The sequence below is a fragment of the Myxocyprinus asiaticus genome, chromosome 25 (assembly GCF_019703515.2).
Source record: "Myxocyprinus asiaticus isolate MX2 ecotype Aquarium Trade chromosome 25, UBuf_Myxa_2, whole genome shotgun sequence".
In the NCBI taxonomy this organism is placed as follows: Eukaryota; Metazoa; Chordata; class Actinopteri; order Cypriniformes; family Catostomidae; genus Myxocyprinus; species Myxocyprinus asiaticus.
Window position 1 is genome coordinate 32,467,168 of NC_059368.1, and position 21,993 is coordinate 32,489,160.

The 21,993-nt window shown below is 37.4% G+C and overlaps 1 protein-coding gene and 1 non-coding gene across 2 annotated transcripts; one reads left to right on the forward strand and one right to left on the reverse strand.

The window, feature by feature from the left end:
• Nucleotides 1-9,921: 9,921 nt before the first annotated feature.
• On the forward strand, nt 9,922-10,036 carry LOC127416545 (U5 spliceosomal RNA). The gene has a single exon (XR_007893131.1). It is a non-coding gene; the product is annotated as a U5 spliceosomal RNA (small nuclear RNA).
• A 6,394-nt stretch (nt 10,037-16,430) lies between these two features.
• LOC127416119 (transcription initiation factor IIA subunit 1-like) lies at nt 16,431-21,685 on the reverse strand. The gene is made up of 4 exons (XM_051655272.1): nt 21,555-21,685; nt 20,705-20,838; nt 19,978-20,079; nt 16,431-17,290 (listed from the first exon to the last, which is right to left on the reverse strand). The coding sequence occupies exons 2-4, from the start codon at nt 20,771-20,773 to the stop codon at nt 17,237-17,239; spliced, it is 225 nt and encodes a 74-aa protein (XP_051511232.1). The 5' UTR covers nt 20,774-20,838; nt 21,555-21,685; the 3' UTR covers nt 16,431-17,236.
• Between the last annotated feature and the right edge of the window lie 308 nt (nt 21,686-21,993).

A 21,993-nucleotide genomic window follows, 5' to 3' on the forward strand; every position in this document is an offset into this window, starting at 1 on the left:
CATTTAATCACCCTCATGCCATCCCAGATGTCTATGACTTTCTTTCTTCAGCAGAACACAAACAAAGGTTTTTAGATGAATATCTTAGCTCTGTAGGCCCATACAATACAAATGAATGGTGATCAGACCTTTGTAGCTCCAAAAATCACATAAAGGAAACATAGAAGTAGTCCATATGACTGCAGGGGTTAAATCTATAATAGGTGTGGGTGAGAAACAGATACAAATTTAAGTCCCTTTTTACCCTAAATCTCCACTTTCACTTTTACATCTGAAAGTCACACGTTAGTTTCACTCTCATATCGGAAAGTTTATGTTTCCTTTATTTGATTTTTGGAGATACAAAGGTCTGGACACCATTCACTTGCATTGTATGGACCTACAGAGCTGAGATATTTTTTTTTTTTTTGTGTGTGTTCTGCTGAAGAAAGAAAGTCACATCTGGGATGGCATGAGGGTGAGTAAATGATGAGAGAATTTTCATTTTTGGGTGAACTATCCCTTTAATAGGTAGGGCCGACACTGGTATAGAGTAGTATATAGTTTAGTATAGTATAGTATAGTATATGTATAGTGTAGCTATAGTAAGTATACATGACAAACAAAAAAATACATAATACATGAATTCTGTGTAGTGTAGTGTAGTGTAGTGTAGTAGGCTACATAATGTATTTTTGTGTGTGTATATATATATATACTGTATATTGTGTATAGTAGGAAGCTATAATATACATTGGCAGACACTTTTATCCAAAGCAAGAGTGCATTCAAAGTAAATATTTATCAAGTTTTGTGTTCCCTGGGAATTGAACCCATAACCTTGGTGTTGTATAGTAGACAGTCAAAGGATAGGAAAAAGAGAGTTACTATAGAGACTACTACACAGTAACTAAATTACAGAGATTGTTTTGCACACAAGCTCTCAAAGATCAGTTTGTGTGTGAGCTGTGGTGAGAGATAAATAGCTGTCACTTATAACAAGGAAAATACAGTGGCATGCTGGGGAAAGGCATGGATTTTGTGCACTGTTTATCTATGTGTCTCACACACACAAGCCAGCATGACTGTCCTATAATTTCATTATCTGACACGTGTGTGAGTGTGTGTGTGTGTGTGTGTGTGTGTGTGTGTGTGTGTCGGTCATCATCATAGCACCTAATGCATGTGTGGACAAGTCTTCATCCATGATGTAGCAGAGACGGTGTAGGGACAGACTGTACAGCCCCTGACTTTGACCATCTTGACTGCCTCTGTCTGTGTGGCGAGACAGATAGTGTGATCTAGAGAGAGAGAGAGACTGTTGTGTTTGAGCTGACGCAGATGCAAAAGAAACATGATATCCACGTCCTATAACATGGAGCCTGTTCTATTATTGTTGTAGGGGAATCATTGTATCATCCTATATGAACAAAGAGGGCACATCATTGGTGAGTGCAACTATTTTTGGTTATCATCTCCATTCCTCCCTGGGCTTTCCAAGCCTACATGTGCAAATCATAATCATAACAGTGACTCATTTGATTGTATAACTTTTATTGTGGTGGAGTATGTGGTTGTAATACTTGCCTTTATCTGTCTAGGCCTCCCACAGGTGAGCCCACTCATCAATCCAATGCTGTTGTCTATGACCAGGGTTGGGGAGTAACGAAATACATGTAACGGGAATACATATTTAAAATACAAAATATAAGTAACTGTATTCCACTACAGTTACAATTTAAATCATTGGTAATTAGAATACAGTTACATTCAAGAAGTATTTAGATTACTGAAGAGATCACTTTGCATTTTATTGTCATTTGTTTAATTTAATATTTAGTCCTTTCAGATGGAAAACATTTATACATATAAATGATGCGATCCAAAGTGCATTTGAACAGCAGTGAAACACTTTCTTATGATGTGTTACATTCATACGAGCAGACAGAGAAGTACGTTTGAAGTAAGTTTGGAGCAGAAGAAATAGAAATAAACCTTGTGTAAATTGTCAGCTTTACGCTAAGCTAAAATTATATTTCTAGCCATTTTACATGCACACGTTACCAGGCACGATCATATTTTTTTATCAAGAAAATTCACGTTGGATCATTATTTCTTTTTTTCTAGTAAGACCTTTGATCTTAGGGCAAAAATCGTATTCTTGATAATAATTTTTGTATAGTTTTCCTGTAAAAATATCTAAAATTCCTTAATCAGTTTGATTTATCTTGTTTTAGAAACAACACTGCATAAGATATTTAGGTTTTCCAGAGAATGTATTTTTAACATGTGTATTTTGTCTTACTGTACTGGCAGAGTTTTTATAGTCAAAACAAGTTAAAAAAATCTACCAGTGCTAAAGAAATAATCCAAAGTATTTAGAATACGTTACTGACCTTGAGTAATCTAATGGAACACGTTACAAATAACATTTTACAGCATGTATTCTGTAATCTGTAGTGGAATACATTTCAAATGTAACCCTCCCAACCCTGTCTATGACTGGGGGCCGTTACTCTATATTGGATGTGTGGAATATCGGAAATAAATACATATATAAATTAGTGCTGCGGTGTGATATGTAGGTCCATGTGTAAAAACAGTTGAAACAAACATGCTACCAACGCCATTATGTATATGCATATAGATAGAAAACAAATAAATAAATATTACACAAAAAAGAACAGAATACACAAAAACAGGAAACATTTTCTACATATTGTTTATGTATACTTATCTTTGGCACTGTGGATTGTTGATGAGTGTGTTTACTTTTGGGTTTTATTTAGCTTCCTTACCTTTATTGAATGCTTTAGTAAACCTCTTTTCTTTCCCCTTGTCTATATGGCATTTTCAGTAGTTTGTATATTAATGTATTCTTATGTTGAAGCAGTAAATGTATTTGGTTTGCTGTCCATATACTGGAGGGCTCGGAGCTCGAGACTTGACTCGAGTCTTGATTACCCCCCCCGGACTTTACTTATTTAGATAAATGAATCTAGAGAATAGGTGGAGATGGGGTGGAGGTGGGATGTCAGGTGAGTTGTCACAGGAAGCAGGTAAGCAGCGGCTTATATACTCCTGCTCGTGGGCTGTGATTTGTCAGATTAAAATTAACATGCTCCTCCAGAACCTCTGTTAATTAACTCCATATGACAGTATTCCATACCTGATATATTTTGCCTTTGGACGTTCTGTTTAACGATTTGTTTTATTGTTATATTGTTTTTGTCTAGGTCACGTGTCTTTGTCGTTTAAAATATAAGTTCTATTATTATTATGATGATATAAAAGTGCACTCAGTGATCCTCATTTACAGATGCCATTGTAGAAATTCACTATTCACAATCAGCCATGATTACTTTAATCCAAGAGTGAAATTGTCCAATAACAAGACGGTTACTGAGATTAAGCGAGTAGTATTTAGCTGCTCATGTGATTCTAAAATGGCAGCCCCCATGAGGCGCCCCTGCCCGACGTAGAATAAAACAGCTTTTATAAGGTTACTGATAAGACTAGAGTCCTCATATCATGTGAGTGGTCATGATTTAATGCATAAGTTTCAAAATTACAATTCATTTCTTTAGGAGTAAAATGTTTTAATGAGGAAAACATTACTGAGTGCACCTTTAATTATAATGAGATCATTATTTTTGTTTTTTGGTGTATTGTACATTTATGTACTTTGGAGAATGAGTGTAACCAATATCCTTGTTGATTGATGTCTAGTCATGTGACATTAACTGAGAAATTGTTCTGGGTTATTTAAGGATTGTTTTTTTTTTTGTGTTTTTATGGTCTGATGAAGGTGGGAATTCCGACTTCTTCTTTTGATGATATTTTCCCCTTTTTTGGTTGAGCATCCGGGCCATCCTACACAGTGCACTTTCGCCATTGGATGTGTGTGCTTTTGCTTATTGTTTTAAAAGCAGAGCCCAGTAACCCAGTGATTCCAAATCTCATTCTTACATTATCAGATTTTTAAATAAGCTGTTTTATGGTAGTTATCAGCGTATTGGTGTGCATGTCAGTGCACTCAATGATTATGTCCATAAAATTACCCACAATTTCCCACTAGATACATATCCATTATCTTAAAAGTTGACTCTAATAGAACGTCTTTACTGAAAGTCTCTCTCTTAGTCCTCATCTGAGAAACTCATCTGCAAATGGACACTCTGGAGTCCATCCAAGGGATGAGGAAACCTTAAGTGAGCCAGACAGGTGTGAGGGGATAAAGATCCAGTTCGCGTTAGTATATAGGGCGGTAGTTGGTGCCCTGAAAGGTGCACTAGCATTCTAGGGTAAGTGCCAAAGTAAACTGAACGATTGGGCTCATTAGTGTAACTTTCATCCCTGGATCGTCTCCAGCATGTCAGTTTAAGTTGAGGAGGGAGACTTTGTTACTATTTAATGGGTGGGTCATCTGTCAGATGCCCTGATGCATGGCCAGGCACAACCCCTGGAGAAAGAGTGAGTTGGGGAGAGACCAACATGTGGCATGAGGTGAATGTAAAATATTCTGTTTGGACTTTAACCTACATGTTCATTCTCAGTTATTTGTTATAGGAATGAAAACTTTTCTTTAACTCAGTGGACAATTTAATTGGAGAGAATATTTGCACTAGGTGTACATAGCACCTGCCACTCCGTGCGGCTATTTGCTCTCCAGTAGTCTGGTGTGTTGGGGGTAACAGTTGGGTCCCCAATATGAATATTGAGGAATAAAAACTCTGACTCAGGTTTGCAATCAACTGAAATAGAGTTTACCGATTGTTCTCTGCAGTTCCAATAAGCATCACAAGTCAATGGAATCCAATAGTTCAGAAAGACAGAAGAAAAAGAAGAACTCCCCTTTCAAAAACATTCACAAGCAATTACAGTCATATGCAAATTGAATTAGAGGTTTCAACTCTTTCAAAGATTCTGATAGGTCACTTACTTCAAACATCTTAGCACTTTACAAATATGGTCTGTTTCCACCTTCATGCAAACAACAATTAGTTAGCCATAACATTAATCAGGTTCCCATCATTGGTTTTACTGAACTTATGTGCAGATGTCTCATGTTATAGGGCACCATAAACAATCCAAACACTGAATGATTTAGACATTGCAACATGTAGGCACTTTCTCCCTAATCTTTGAAGGAATGCAGGGCCTCTCCATCTGTGGAAAATTAGGACAGAGCCAGGAGAAAAACAAGAGAACACACACACAAGGCCAAAACGCAGCACATAGTCACCTAATATGACAATAAAATCACATAAAGAAACTCGAAGTTCAAGTTCAAACGATTACATGAGGTAGATATATTGTATGCCATGGTTTCTTTTATGAACCATATAAAAACATGGATAATAATAAAATCTCTCTCTCTCTCATACAATTACTACTGATTGAATAAAAATAGAATCAAATGGTTACAGAACATTTGATCAATTATGAAATAATTATAACAGATATATATATTTTTGCGAATAAATGCAGTACAACATAAATGCATATTTATTGGCTCCAGGAGCCGGGCTAAATAAATAATCACTGATATTGTATTCCTGGCATGGGCCAGACCCTCAGTCACCCCTCAGATGACATACATGTTACTTGCACCTTATTGTAAAAGGAAAATAGAAAACTGATTAATATAATAAGAATAAATGAGGATTATAAAAGATGGGATATAACTTGTAATAGCAAAAGGGAATTGGCTATTCATCCCTTCAGGTAGAAACACACTGAAGACAAACTACAGCCCTAGTGCCGCTGCAGTGGCATGATGAGTAATGACACTGTGGATGTACTTTTTTGTGTAGACAAACTGGGTTCGATTCTGCCTTTTTTTCCCACTTTTTCCCATCCTGTTTCCTGTCTCCACTTTTAATATTACCTTTAATACTACTTATAATAATAAATAAAAAATTATATCAAGGTTGATTTCCTTGCAGTGATTTGGTCATGGTGATGGTGAAAATTAACCATCGTTTTACTATAGTAATATTGCGGAAGGAAGCCATAGTTTTAATGCAATTAAAGGTGCAGTATGTAAGATTCAGAAACCCTTGTTATTAATGACACCTGTGGCCGTTAAGTGAACTGCAGCCTGTTGTGTGATCACGCGCACACACTCCACAGGGACGCGAGCGAGAATGACCAAAACAAAGAGAATGAACGTGATTCACCGGCATCATGCTGACAGATGAGGTAGAAAAATTAAAATTACACAGTTATGATTGTTTTACTAGAAACTTTGAGACTGTATATTATATTTGGCTCTCCAGTGCTGGAACAGGGCTAAAACAAAATGTGGATATAGGTCTGACTATGCGAGACTGTAGTTTGAAGTAATCACTTTTCTTTGCAAGATATATTGACTGCATTTATACGATAGCCTATGTCAGCGTTAGCTAGCTAGCCAGCTTTATCAATAGTTGTTAGTTAAATTTGGTGGATGATGACAGTAGCTGTTTATAAAATAGACTGTACATTATAAATATGTTGACACAATTCAGTATTGATGTGATTCCATCACAACTGTCATTTTGATATATCGATGCACTATTGTTTTATAATAATAGATTGTATATATTTTCTGTGTAACCAAGTTATGTTACACTAATGAATGGGTCTTTTTGCATTATCTTGAACATTGTCTAGCATTCATTTCATGTATTATTGTAGTTTACCTTGCTAAATAATTATAGATTAACATTGACCTGACTTTTAGTATAAAGAGAAGATTATTGAAATTATTTGAAAGTTACGAAGCAAGGTAGCTTGCAATTCGTCAGCGTTAGCAGGCAAGGTAAAGTTAGCTAAAATGACACAGATCAGTCCTTATGGCACTATATTTCACATTATTTGCAGTTATGTAAGCTTACCTGTCCAATAAGAAGAACGTCAGTTCTGATCCCCAAAACCGAACGAAGGTCCCTCCAGGAATCAAATGCCTTGCCAATGTTCACTCTAGTTTTCGCTCGACCACGATCACGTTCCCGCTTAGCCAGACGGGATTCAGTAAATGTTTTTTTAAATTATTTTTTTAGGCTTACTCGGAGTTTGTGTAGGAGTCAGTGTTGTGTTTGGAGCCGGCCGTTTGCTGGATTCCATCTCTAAGATAATGTTACCTAGTGTTGCAGACTGTCTGTTGACACTGTTAAATAGCGGAAGCACTGAGGCAAGGTTCTCGGGAGCGCGCAAAACGTCACATCCTTTGAATTTTCCCGGCAAAAGCGACCCACTCCCTTCAAATGAAAATCAGTCTACAGGCTTTAATAGGCAACCTAGGAAGTCTGGGAAGGGCTCATTTTTTAAGTTGCGCTACAAGCCGTTCACACATTGGCAAAAAAAAAGGCGTGTTACATATTGCACCTTTAACCATGGTGTTACTACAGTTATATGGTACTGATATAGTAACCATGTTTAATTTTGATACCATGGTTACTGTAGCCCCTAAACTGAATGTTAGTATTTAATTAGGGGTGCCAAAGGCATTTAACACTATTTGCACTTAGTACAAAGAAGATGCCTTTGATTGCAATTTACACTTACATTCAGTGTAGCATCTATCATGCAAATTGCATCTTTCGCTATGTGCACTTAGTGCAAATGGCCTCTGCCAAATTGTATTGCTCAGAGTTTGCTCTTTCATAGGCAAGTGGCCTTTTTTTGTTTGTTTTGTGCAAAGTCAGCAGAGAATGCTAATTATTACTTCCTGCTTGTGTGTAGTTTATGTTTGATCATTTGCATTAAGCAGAGGCTCAAACTCAGCATCACACACAAACACTGCCGTCTATGCACACATGCAGAAGCACACAAAATGTCACTAAATCAAAGGCCTGAGTGCTTTCAAACAGAAAGAAAAAAGAAAAAAAAAAGAAAAGAAAAAACACATGCATACATTATGTATAAATCTCTGCCTCTCACATAATTGCAAAGTCAGTGCAAAGAGATACTTTTGTGCTGAAAATGTGTCTCCGGCACATGTTGCAAAGAATAAAGCCCCAGAAGAACATTCTGGTTACACTGATGCCACAATCCAGAGTTAACCAATAAAAAAACACTCATATATAAAATTTTACATTGGATTACAATTTGGCCTATGAGTCTATCTCTCACACAGACAGAAAGGAAAATATTTATGCCATGTGCATTTGTTGCCTTTGACATTTTTAAGATTTTGTTTATATTTCTTCTCCGATAGATTTACAAATAGGGAATAAGACTAAGTAGTTAAATTGATTGGCATTGCCGTGATAACCCTGTGCATATTTCATAAATCTGTTCAGGGGTGTTAGTGATGTGAGATAGGTTGTCATTTGCCTGGTTGTTATTAATTTTCTATTATTTTTTAACTTTGACTAGCTTATATATATATATATATATACATACATATACATACACACACACACACACACACACACACAGGGGCGCCGTATCATGGCTGACCCTGCACTCTGACCCCAGCCTAGCTGGGATATGTGAAAAAAGAAGAATTTCACTGTATATGTGCAAATGTATAATGTGATAAATAAAGAAAATTATAAATTATTATAATTAAAATTATAATTATATATGTGTGTGTGTGTGTGTGTGTGTTTGTGTGTGTGTGTGTGCAACATAAGAAGATGATGATGATGAGGGTGGGTCTGTTTTCAACTAAAGAACTTTTAGGATATATTTAAATCAACTTTATATAATTTATATCTAGTAATTTCACGACATGTTGTTTAGAATAATTAACTGGTTTTGGCGAGGCTGTTTGGAAAACGTGTGTGCTTTAATAGATTATCTCATTTGCAGTATGGTGTCGTTAATACACGAACTAAAGCTTTCATTAGAAGATTATGACAACGATGGCTTTGATTTATAATATTTGTTTATCGTTCTTGTGATGTTTATGTTAAGAGAGTGTAAGTGTGTCTTTCACCGGTAGGTGTCGCCTGTAGCCAAAAGGTGAAATAGCAATCTGTGGAAAAATTGTTCCCCGAGTTTGTGTAAATCCATGCGAAATATTGTTTCATACACACGATAAATATAAAAATATATTGTTGAATCAGGGAAATAGAGCGAAATGTAACCGGTAGGATGGTTTAGTGCAACGTGCCGCAGTCCTCGCTGTTTGTATGCTGTATTTTAGTATGTGATAGTAGTATTATTTCGTGGAATAACCAGTGGCTGTTTCAGTGTTTATTCTGTATTATAGTATAACAGATAAACTATATAATCATATATACAGTTTGTATATACTTTCTCGACGTAGCACACAACATACTTCCACCGAATGAGCCTTCAAATTTAGCAAAACAAAGCGTAACGCGGAAGTAAACTGGCGAGGAGACCAGAGGCCGTTCTCTATGAATGGATGTCTATGGAGGAGACGCTTCGGTGTGTTAATAAACTGCTTTTGTGAGGGAACAGCTAATCACTTAATGAATTGACCGCCTGTCCGCTAATATTTAACATTTTATACACTAAACAATTATTTTGGAGAAAACGATGTGTGAAGTTTACTACGATATAATTGCTGTTTTATAAGCGAAATCCCGGACAACATTGCGACAGGAAGGTGTCAGTTTACGGCTCTCTCCATTCATTTGTATGGCATCCGCAAACGGTCGAAAACACCTCGGTATAAAAGAGTCTCTCGAAGCATCGCGAATCAGGGTTCTCTGTCAGTGACGTCACGTACTCAACGGAAGAGACTGAAGCACGTTACCCACAATGCAACGCGATGTACTATATTTTACAAAGCTTTTTACATTTTATTAATCAATTTGTCAGACATTATGATTGGTAAATACATGATATACACTTATTGGAGTTATTGCTAATGCTTAACAGAGTCTAAAATGTGTGAAAATAATTACTGTTGGTGTCACCGTTGTTAGGAAGTGTGCTGTCCATGGTCTAGGACCTGGAGGTTTGCGTTTTAACTTCAGTACACTCATGTTTCTTCTCAGATCGTATAAATCTTTCGCCTTTTACTAAAGATTTCCGTGGGGAGGAACACTATGAGTATAAATTAATTTTTTGATGCCCTGCCGTTGGCGGGGCTTCCTTATACAGTAAAAAAGCAGATTAAATTACATGTGAATATAATGTTCTAGATTAGATTTAAGATGCTGAAGGAAACGATTGTAATTCAGTGTCAGTAAAGGTAATTAGCAATACTGAAGTACAAACAGTGCAAGAATACAAGCAGAAGACAAAATATACAGTAATTAAAATGGACAGATACAATTCAATCATAATGCACAGTGATTGAAATGGATAGATACAATCAACTTCAAATTGCTGATAAGGGCTGTAAAACTAACTGATTTGATCAGGAAAACATCTTAGATGAAACGGTTAAAAGGATGGATGAATGCTGGCACGTTCAGTGCTAAAACAGATTTAAAGAGAAAACAGTGCATTATCCAGTACACCAGCAGTCACAACTGGAAAGTGCACGAGCCACTAAAGCAGTGTGTCTCAACCTTTCTTCTGATACGGCACACTTTTTACGAATAAAAAATATGCATTAAAAGAACAAAGCAGATCTATAGTTTTCCTTCAGTCTGAGCATTATTTTTCATCCAAAAATACATCAATTGGCCTAATAGTCTATTAATAGTGAGTTTCAATAACATCATTCTCCATTAAAATTTGCATGTCATTTCTACTGACTTCAGTAGAATGTTTAAGAATTATAAACACAAAGCAGATGTACTGTATCATTTTCCTACAGTATTTCATCGAGGTGTCAACGCTCCGTTTAAGCACCACATTGCCCTCCACATGACAAGCGTTGCAGAAAGCGCCACGGAGGGGCGATTTTAAGAGTTTGCCACGTAAGAAAGCGGGAGGTGTGAACAATAAACGTTGAAAACATTTATTTGGAAGAAAAAAAATGGCAGTTGCTTTGATAGCAGAAAGCAAGGGCGTAGATTTGGCTTGAACATTGGGGGGGTTACAGTGTGAAGAATTTACATGTTTGCATTGATCGCTGGATAACTATTGGGGGGGGTTGTACTTGGAATCTACGCCCCTGGCAGAAAGTAATAAAAGGGCTCGTTTATGTTTAGGTCTTAGTGTTTCCTTGGTGAATTTAAATTAGTTCAATAACTAGGGTCTCTGATATTCGGCAACGATAAGGTAATATTGAATTAATAGAAATTATGAGACATTCAGTATCTCTTCACAAATTTGAACAGTTTTTTTTTTATTTATTTTTTTATCCCCTTTTCTCCCCAATTTGGAATGCCCAATTCCTACTACATAGTAGGTCCTCATGGTGGCGCGGTTACTCACCTCAATCCGGGTGACGGAGGACAAGTCTCAGTTGCCTCCGCTTCTGAGACTGTCAATCCGCGCATCTTATCACGTGGCTCGCTGTGCATGACCCATGGAGACTCACAGCATGTGGAGGCTCATGCTACTCTCTGCGATCCACGCACAACTTACCACGCGCCCCATGAGAGTGAGAACCACTCTTTGTGACCACAAGGAGGTTACCCCATGTGACTCTACTCTCCCTAGCAACCGGGCCAATTTGGTTGCTTAATAGACCTGGCTGGAGTCAGTCAGCACACGCTGGATTCAAACTCGCAACTCCAGTGGTGGTAGTCAGCGTCAATATTCGCTGATGTTCTTGTTGCTTTAAACTCTCAAAGACATTATTTGTGAGGCAAAAACGTGTGTTGAACACTTTGGTGTGAAGTGGCGTCACTCCATAGACTTCAATGTATTCGGCAGTGCTGACGCGAGTCGTGTGAAAGCCCTCAATGTGTATAAACATCAGACACTTTTACACATTAATCGTAGCTCTTCACAATCACAAAAGTGTCCGATTATGGTTTCAAAACGGCAAATTTCTGCGAAAGGTGAGGAGTTTGCATCCCTGAATTAATTTTTTAGTTATGCATTTATTTTGTGGAATATGATCATTTTCCACTGCACACCTGACGTTATTTCACGGCACATTGGGAAACACTGGATCACATGACTGCGTCACTAAACAACATATACGTCATCATTTTCATCCGTTTTCCCAGGCCACACTACAACGTGAAGATGGCGTTTTCAAACGTATCCACTTGGGAGAGCGTTTTCAAAAAGCAGTGTGGAAGGAAGGCCAAAATGTAGAGAGAAATACGCGTATTAGTGTGGACGTGGCCTTGATCTACATTTGTCTGACTACTGGCAATGCAGACAACTGAAGTTTACTTTGGCCTTTACTCAGTCACTGTAGGGCAGTCACTTGAATTTACTACCTCTTTCAGACTGATCCTGGATCAGTATAGTGCCGCTCGCTATACTCTAGAACAGTGTCTAAGATATGCTTTAAAGTTTAATTCTTTGTCAATCTATTATAAATTTAATATTATACATTGCTGTCTTTCATGTAAAATATTAAAGTATGCTCCAGCCTCTAGGTTACTATGGAGGGGTCTTGCTGGAGTTCGATTGTATCCTTTTGTTGTGGCAATGTCCTCATTATCTAAGGTTGTGGGTGTGTTGCATGTGTACATTACAGCATATCACTTTGCTTGTTCCTGTCTCAAATGTTGCATACAAGCAACACATGCACAAATTCATGCATGTGAGTGTGTTTTTGTGACAGTCTCAGTCTGGTCAGAGGGCCCCTGCTCATATCGTATTGGTAGGACTGTCTGATTTGAGTCCCTCCCCGTCTCGTCTCTCCTGGTCTGATGCGGCCAGTTTCTTTCCGTTTTCAAATTCAGTACCAGTTTCTGGGCCAGTTTAGCTTTTCTGTTCAACGCACCCTTCTATAGCCTCTTAGGCCATTAAACCCACAAGGCCACTGTCCAGCATGTGAGCTGACCAAGTCTTATCTTACTGCAGGTAGTGTAGCCAGCAGGAGAGGTTGAGAGCCCTTTTATTCCACGACAAGTGTTGATGTCTTCACCGAAAAAAGAAAAAAAAAGAGCGTGGTCAAAAATAGACAGTCTAATATAGATTAAATTCAGGACACTGATTCTGGCCTACAGTGCTGCTGATGGTCTTGCTCCCCACTATCTCGAATCTCTCATCAAACCGTACACCATATCAACTGCAGCATTTAGCTGCTTCTCGTCACTTTGCTCCCTCTTCATCAGATTTTCTCCATGTCAAGAAACCAAGATTTTTTTCCATCCTTGCCCCACATTTATGGAAATAATTTCCAATCATTCTCAGAATATCCAATTCACCAGTTACATTCAACCGAAGCCCGAAAGTTTCCCTTTTTAGCATTCAGGGATTCTATGGTGAACTGATCTAGAACATAAATGATTTGGGATTTGGCCAGGACACCAGGGTTACACCCCTACTCTTTTCCAAGAAGTGAACACAAATTTAGTCTCTAGCAAGGGTGTTGCTCCACTGCACATTAGGACATTGATGACTCAGTTACGAGGTTGCGCATAAAAACGCAGCTGGTATAAATCAACAACATTGCTGTAAAAAAAAACACTATAGAGCATTTTTGATGTAATGTTAAAACACACAGTGATTATTATGAAAGATAAATTACTGCACATACATGAACAAATAAAAATACAAAGGTGTATCTTTTATACAACTATATTTAAACATTTTTAGGATCGTTTCCTTTTCAAGCACATTATGGACAAAAGATAAATACTAACAAAATATCTTTTAAAGGCTGAATATAAGGCTTTGACTTCAGAAATTTATACAGAAATCACATTAAATGACTCATTTTGCTTACTTTTTATCATACCAATGATAGCTCAAAAGCTAAAATCAGAGGACTGATAATGTTGTTCCAGGTTCTAACGCTCTCCCTATCCTTAACCATAACCTTTACCCTAAAATCAGAAGGGCAATGATTGCTTAATAGGAATGTTACTCCAGGACCACCAGAGAGTATTTAGCAGAAACGGGTCACTTCTATTAAAATGGGAGAAATTGGAACGCCCAAGGCCCAACGGTCAACGGATGTAGAAAGGAAGTCCCGCATTACAGATAAAAGAGCCAATCACCTTTTAGATAAAGACATTGCCTATCAATTAACTTAAGAAATGCGCACAAGCTATACAAGTAGGGAAAATAGTGTTTTTTAGCATAATCTGAGGTAAAGAAGCACAATTTATGATACCGGTGTAGTCAGATTTTACTGCTGATTTGAAAAATGTTCTTTGTTTTGTTTGTTTTTTCGTTTTGGAGATTTTGGTCTTTCCCCATTCAAGTAGGAGCTGCACTGGCATGCCGCTTGGTTACACAGACAAATTGCTCCGGATGAGCGTTTGGTGGCACAAGGAAAATCTTGGGGGGCAATGCCCATTTATCACCCATTCACCTATTTATCCATTGTTGTTTTTCAACAGGGCATAATTGTTTATATTACATTAGTTCTAGTGTCGAACTGATTTTAGGGTTAGAGTTACAGTTGGTAAAAGGGACAGGGTTAGGTCCTAGAACAACATTTTAGTTTCGAACAATTATTGCCTAGTATTTAAATGATGGGGACTTTTTTTGCATGTAAATCTGCAGATAACTCAAGCCTAACTGAATCAATACATTAACATTGCTGTCTGGAATCAAAGCATTTCTTGTCTGTTGTGTCTTGCTGCTACTTGAATCGCCTGATACCTTCATTGCATAACCACTGTGTTATTCATGTGTTCAATAATGTACGCAAGGACTAGACTATCAGGCTGTCCACGTGGAGAGCAGAGTTCAATACACAGCACTCCATACATGTGTGAACAAGCTGCTGGGGTATCAAAGGACACTCAAGAGCTGTAAAGTGGGTGTAGATTGTAGTAAAAATAAAAGCTCATGGCTTCTGCTGTACTCTGCGCATGCACATCCTAACATACCTATACTAAAGAGAGAGCCAGAGATATAATTTCAATCAGCTGATGTTGTTGTAGGCATAAATTGTATATGAAACTCAGGCATCAACACAGCTGTGCTCTCTATTACAAGCCTAATGGAGTGCATGTGAAGGTAAATGAGGCATATAAACCCAGCTGGTGAAAATACATAAACCTGTACGGCATCCTGACCTGAGAGGAAAGGGATGGGTGGGAGGAAAGGATAGGTATTAGGACATGCATTATGACTGAAAATTTGAGAGAAACAGTCATGAAGGCAACACTGCAGAGCTGGTGTCAAAGTGCTGATTCAGGAGCGTATGTGTGGACGGGGAACTGCAATTAAGTGAATTTTTACTGCAGATGAAGCATTTATGTCTTGCCAGAGGAAGAAGTTAGTGTTGTGGTAGTTATGGCAGAAAGAAAAAGGGATAAACACCCATTTCATTTAGTGTTATTCTGTTTTTATCTTTCTTTGCAAAATCATGACTTCTAGCTCACCATTCGCTTTACTAATTGTCAATACTGCTGCAGAAAGTGAAGCAAAATTTTAAAGACGATTTTGAAATAGTCCAACACATGCTATATACTTGCAAATAATAAAAATATGGACATATGGTTTTTTTTTTTTAGAGACTACCACCACCACCTAGTGGACCATTACATGTAGTCATCTAGATCATCTATGAGCCTACATTGTTTTTTATGAATAATGTAATAAGTCACAAACCAATGTTTAGTTTCTGTTAAATTGCCTGTAACATTAATAGGAGGATGGATTTGATAAAATATTCAGTAACACTTTACAACAAGGTTCAATTCGTTAACATTCATGCATTCGGTATCATGAACTAACAATGAACAAAATATTATAACAGCATTTATTCATCTTCATTAATTTGTTCAGTGTAAGTTCATATCGCATTGATTAATGTTGCCATTTAAAAATGTTCATTCTAAAAATGTAAAAGTATCATTTAAATGAACATTACCTTAGATTAGCAAGTTCGGTGAAAGCGTTGTTCACTCTTAGTTCATGTTAACATTAAAGGAATTTTCCGGGTTTAATGCAAATTAAGCTCAATCGACAGCATTTTTGGCATGATGTTGATTACCACAAAAATGAATTTCGACTCGAGTAATCCAAATGACTCGAGTGGTTTCATAAATTTTTTCTAAAGCAATATGAGAAACATTGAAGTCCTCATTCACTATAAATCTTGACGTCAATCTCTTTGGCGCATTCATGAGAAAAGCACGCTCACACTTCCTTTGCATGTGGTCAAAATGTAGGTCTGTTTCTCACCCAAAACTGATTGTATCGCTTCAGAAGACATGGACTGAACCACTCAGGTCATATCGATTTCTTTAATGCTGCCTTTATGAACTTTGGAGCTTGAAAAGTTTTGGACCCCATTGACTTGCATTGTATGGACAAAAATATCACCTCTTTCAAAATATCTTCGTTTGTGTTCTGCGGGAAGTTAGTCCTTCGAGTTTGAGAAGACAAGAGGGTGAGAATTTTTGGGTGAACTAGTGTGTGTGTCCATCTCTGCAATTGAGGCTTCATTGATCAGCAAGCATGAAATAGTGTAAAATGACTTGCAAAAGGTAAACTTACCCCAAGAATAATAGCCAATCTAAAAGTGCTTTATTAACAGTTCAGCAAATGCAAATGCCAATGCAAAAAAAAAAAAAAAAAAAAAAAAAACTTCAATGATTCAACAAAATATTAAAAGAACTCTACTTACATAACAGCCTTCATAGAGATAAAAATCAGAGACAGAGCAGTTTGATTGGTAAAACAGTATATTAATCCATGAATTAATAATTTCCCTCACTTAATCCAGACAGTATTTCACAAGTATTGGTTTACTTGCCATTAAAATAAAAGGCGAAATGTAAAGTTTGTAGGATTTATTGTTAAAAGGCTCTCCATTTTTAGGCAAAGACCTGATATCTACAATAAATTTGGAAGGCACAAAAACAAGGAGCATAATAGTGAACTACACTAAAACTTTTCAAAATACTTCCCTCAAAAATAAAGCAACACTTGTCCAAGGTGACGAGATGTCCCATTTAGTTGAACAATCTTTAGCATGAACATATTTGAAAAATGTCAATACTCTGAATGGAACAAACACACACACACACACACACACACACACGCACACAAACAAAATCTATCATGTCACAGACTGTGTGAAGGCACAGTTTAAAAAGTCAGACCAAACATTATAAAACAAAATATGGAGGGTCAAATACAAAATCCAGTAAAGCTCCACAATGCACAAAATGGATCATGCTGTTGGAACAGCAACAGCAGTATGTGATGAAATTCTCCTCAGCAGAAAACAGACTGAAAGGAGCACTTCTTTCATAAGAGCACAGTTCGGTTTCATCCCCCAAAATATGACGCTGCCTGAGCTTCAGGAATAAATAAACAGTTGGAAGGATGGCCAGACCAAGCACTTCATTGACACCTAATGCAGTAATAGTAAACACATATAGATATAGGACAACGCAAGCTCTGTCTGCCCAAACATGATTCATACTGACAGAGCGAATCTTTAGCCAGAGTTAGAGAAAAAAACTAAAACTATGATATACCTAAAAACACACATGAACTGAGTGTGATTGACAACATTAAACTTATCTTGCCTGTTCATTGGTATCTTTGCTGTTAAATGTACAAAGGTCTAAAAATATTTGCTTGTTTTAGTTGGTATTAGTGTTTGTGAAAGGTTGAAACCGATGAAGAAATAGTCCTCAAGTTGGACGCTTTGCTTTAAACAGGATTCAGATGATTGACCCAGCTACATAAATAACTAACAAATGCTTAAATTAGCAGTAAAAAGGTCATCTTAACACACCAGTCAATTTAAGTTAGCGCCAGGCGGGGGGTCTGGGTAGCTCAGCGAGTATTGATGCCGACTACCACCCCTGGAGTCACGAGTTCAAATCCAGGGCGTGCTGAGTGACTTCAGCCAAGTCTCCAAAGCAACCAAATTGGCCCGGTTGCTAGGGAGGGTAGAGTCACATGGGGTAACCTCCTCGTGGTCGCTATAATGTGTGGTTCTCGCTCTCGGTGGGGCGCATGGTGAGTTGTGCGTGGACGCCGCGGAGAATAGCGTGAAGCCTCCACACGCGCTACGTCGCTGCGGTAATGCACTCAACAAGCCACGTGATAAGATGCGCGGATTGACGGTCTCAGACGCGGAGGCAACTGAGATTTGTCAGTTTGTGTTTCAGGTGCTCAGAGCAGTCTGAATCCCACCAAGCTCAACAGAGCTAAACAAAGATAAAAGACAATAAAGCATGTAGCTAGACTGACAGACAGAAAGAGAGAAGACTCAGCGACAAGGTTCACTCTCATAATACTGGAAGCTGGGAAGGCCAAAAATAGAATAAACATGGGAATATCCTCATAGGGAAGATACCTAACCTCAACAGAGGAAAAGAGAGCTGTCAGACGAATGGGAAGGACAGAGAGAGAAACAGACAGAGAGAATGAGAGACAGGAAGAGAGAGTGAGTGAGTGAGAGAGAGAGAGAGAGAGAGATACAAAGATTTCACCAAAAATGTAACTCCCTTTTCACTTTCCAATTTGCTATTACAGTCTCTAGGCACGATCATGACTTCAAGCTCAATTACACTTCCCAGTGCTTGACATATGCGCAGAGCGCTAAATGGCACTAGAAAGTGTAACCCAAAATCAATTACATCGCTTCAGAAGACATGGATTAAACCACTGGCGTCTTATGGATTACTTTTATGCTGCCTTCATGTGCTTTTCGGAGATTCAAAATTTTGGTACCCATTTAATTGCATTGTATGGACCTACAGAGCTGAAATATTCTTCTAAAAATCTTTGTTTGTGTTCTGCAGAAGAAGGAAAGTCATACACATCTGGGATGCCATGAGTGCGAGTAAATGATGAGAGAATTTTCATTTTTTGGGTGAACTATCCCTTTAATATGAATATTATGTTGTCACAACGTATTAATATAAACAATTAAAAGTAAACATTGTCATATTTCATTAAACACTATATCATCAACAGGTGATCATTAGTGATTATTTGTCATACATACATGCTCGAAAACCCCCCATTGTGGCTGAACTAAAGCAGTTCTGCGAAGAAGAGTGGGCCAAAATTCCACCACAGCGTTGTAAAAGACTGATCTCCAGTTATCGGAAGCTTTTGGTTGCAGTTGTTGCTAAAGTTGGCACAACCAGCTATTAAGTTTAAGGGGGCAGTTCGTTTTTCACATGGGTGATAAAGATGTTGGATAACTTTTTTGCTTCAATAAATAAATATATATATTTGAAAACTGTATTTTGTGTTTACTCAGGTTGCCTTTGTTTTATATCTCATTTGAAGATCTAAAAGAATTTAGTAAGAAAAAAAATACACAAAAATAAAAGAAATCAGGATACAAATACTTTTTCACAGCACTGTAAATGACGTCACACCCGTTCATTCTTCAGTTTCGTATTAAGTATGCAGGGGCCTTTAGGCTTGTTCGACACCAGCAACAGCACAAGGTGAGAACATGTTCTTGCATTCAAACACAGGTGGACAGATTGCAATTCCGAAAGCAGGAATCTTGAGATTGTTTTTCAAAGTTTCAAACTGTTTAACTTAAAACAGCGACCTAAAAACCCTGTTTATGACGGGATGAAACCAAAGTGAGACGCTCCAAAAGCGATTGTCTGACGAATGTGTACATTGACGCCTCTTTAGAAAAGCCCTTATAATAAATCTATCTTGGACAGATTGACGCTTTCAATTGCAAAATTAGATTGCTGTGGACTGTAGGCCAATGATAGGCTTATGTTTAATAATATAGAAATAAACAATATATTGCCTTAAAAAGCCACTTTTTGTAATGTCTAATCAATGCTTTACTCGTCTACCACAATAATGTAATGCATTTGAATTATCTGAATTTTAATGATATATATTATATTTAAAACTATTTGAATGCATTTATAATTAGTTAATCATTATATACTGAATAGTTAATTGAAAACCTTTCTCAGCAAATAATTACTGTATATATGCAAATAATTAAATCTGCATATCATGAAATTAATTTGATTAAAAATGTAATCGATTGAAGGCCTTAGTAACAATGGCAATAAGACCTTTGACAAAACAGCTGACCTGAGTGTTCTGCTGTACTTTGTTTCCTGTGAGGACGATCTGCTGTGGTTGTTTGATGACACCGGCCTGCTGAGGAATACCTCCCTGAAGAGGCTTCAACACCTGCAAGAAGAGAGAAAACCCAGACAGAGTCATAAACAGACCCAGACTGAATCTGCAGACCCTAATCTGATTTTCAGCATTGATTTGAGGGAAAATATATACATATATATATATAAGTGTATGAAGAGTTTATTTAAATGTGGTATAATTTGTAAAATGAATAAGAGTGTACTGCACTCTTATTGTTAGCTGAATGCTTTCGTTCAAATGTGTGAATTGAAGTCGATAAAAATCATATGAATGACAACAGCAATGTTTTATCGGCCACTTCAGTTAATGACAGGATGAGCTGTTATGCAAAATCTCCTTTCATAAGCAGTGCAAGCTGAGCCCGTGTGTTGTTGTCTTTCTGAAGTAAACAGTTCTCCATCAGCTCTGATATTTGCTTTGTAAACCACTAAAACAGCTGACAGACAGATTGCGTTATCTGGAATAGCTAGCTATGATATGGACCTCTGCTGAAATGGAAATTAATCACCCTCACCCTGCCTATGCTATCAAAACATATCTTGTGGCGTCCTGTGACTGAACTAGAAGAAATGTGTCACCATTTGTACATTCAGTATGTACTGGAGTGTTTCATTGAAAGAGTTTTCAGGTTTTATGTGAGGTATAAAGCACAGACCTGCTGTATGATGGGGGCCTGCACACCACCAGGCTGCATCTGCGGCAGGACTTGCTGCTGCAACACCATTTGCTGCTGCGGCTGAATGATGTATTGAGGTCTGTTGGCAGTACGGACCAGCTGCAGGATCTGACCTGTAGTGCAGAAATAACTAGATTTTAAGTTAATTAAATAAAACCTTGTCCACTTAAGATAAAAACATGCAAAGTTTACGATCCCCACACTAAACAATTACAGTAAAAGCAGTAAAAGAAAACACGGGGCATCAGTGATTACCAAGAGACAGGCTATGGCCAGAATGCAATACTAATGCACTGCTTATACTGTGCAGTAAACACAATTGAATACCAACTACAATTTTATATAAAATAGTCCATACTTTAAAAAATTTATAGGGTGTACAAAATAGCACAAAAAATGCTGTAATGCATAAAAGTATATGCATTATACAAAAATAAATGCATCAAACAGTAATGTGCTACAGTGCTGTCAGATGACTGTCAAAATCAGCCCATTGCATCCAGTTACCATCTCTTATCTAAAAAACGTTTTACATTGTAAATCCAGTTGTGTGTGTGTGTGTGTGTGTGTGTATATATATATATATATATATATATATATATAAGAATAATAATAATCACACTCCAGATTGATAAAATGAGTAAAGAAAAATTGTGACTGATATTCTTGATTTTCCTGAAAAGTGTAAACTCTGTTGATCTATGGCGCTGTCAAAACATTGCCACCAGCCTGACACAGCAACATTGGCTCAACCAATGAGTTTGGGGCATAAATGTTATTGTTAAGAAAAGACATTATAAGATACATCTGCCAGAGTGTGATGCCTTACCCTGAGGGGTAATAATTTGCTGAATTGGTCCTACACCTGTGGGTAATTCCAAAGTTGCTGCTGTGGCTGCTGCACTCTGGAAGAACAAAAAGACTGGAACAAGAGTTTAATCGACAGAGGACACATACATTAATGCTCAGGTAGAGAAGTGAGAGAGAGAAAAATATCCTTGCAGGAACTTGCTTTGTAATCTAATCTGAAGTCCACAGCTCTATGTAAACCGTTTTCCAGAAACACTCCTCCCATCTGTTCTCTTGATGTCCGCCATAGAGGCATTAAAAGCTAACATTGATCCTAACACTGAACTACAACCCTGCTTATTTAAAATGACAGGCATTCACAGATGTTGACATTTTGCTAATACAGATAGCTTATAATTATTTTTGTTGTCCAATTACAGATGTGATTATGGCTGTTATTACAAAACTATTCTGTTTTT

Excerpts from the sequence above, each read along its gene's own strand:
- LOC127416119 (XM_051655272.1), bottom strand. The coding sequence starts at position 20,773 with ATGGTGTTGCAGCAGCAAGTCCTGCCGCAGATGCAGCCTGGTGGTGTG. Across the intron at positions 20,080-20,704 it reads AGGCCCCCATCATACAGCAG|GTGTTGAAGCCTCTTCAGGG; the intron begins GTCTGTGCTTTA and ends CTCTTCTTGCAG. Across the intron at positions 17,291-19,977 it reads AAGTACAGCAGAACACTCAG|GTGTCAATGAAGTGCTTGGT; the intron begins GTCAGCTGTTTT and ends TTACTGCATTAG.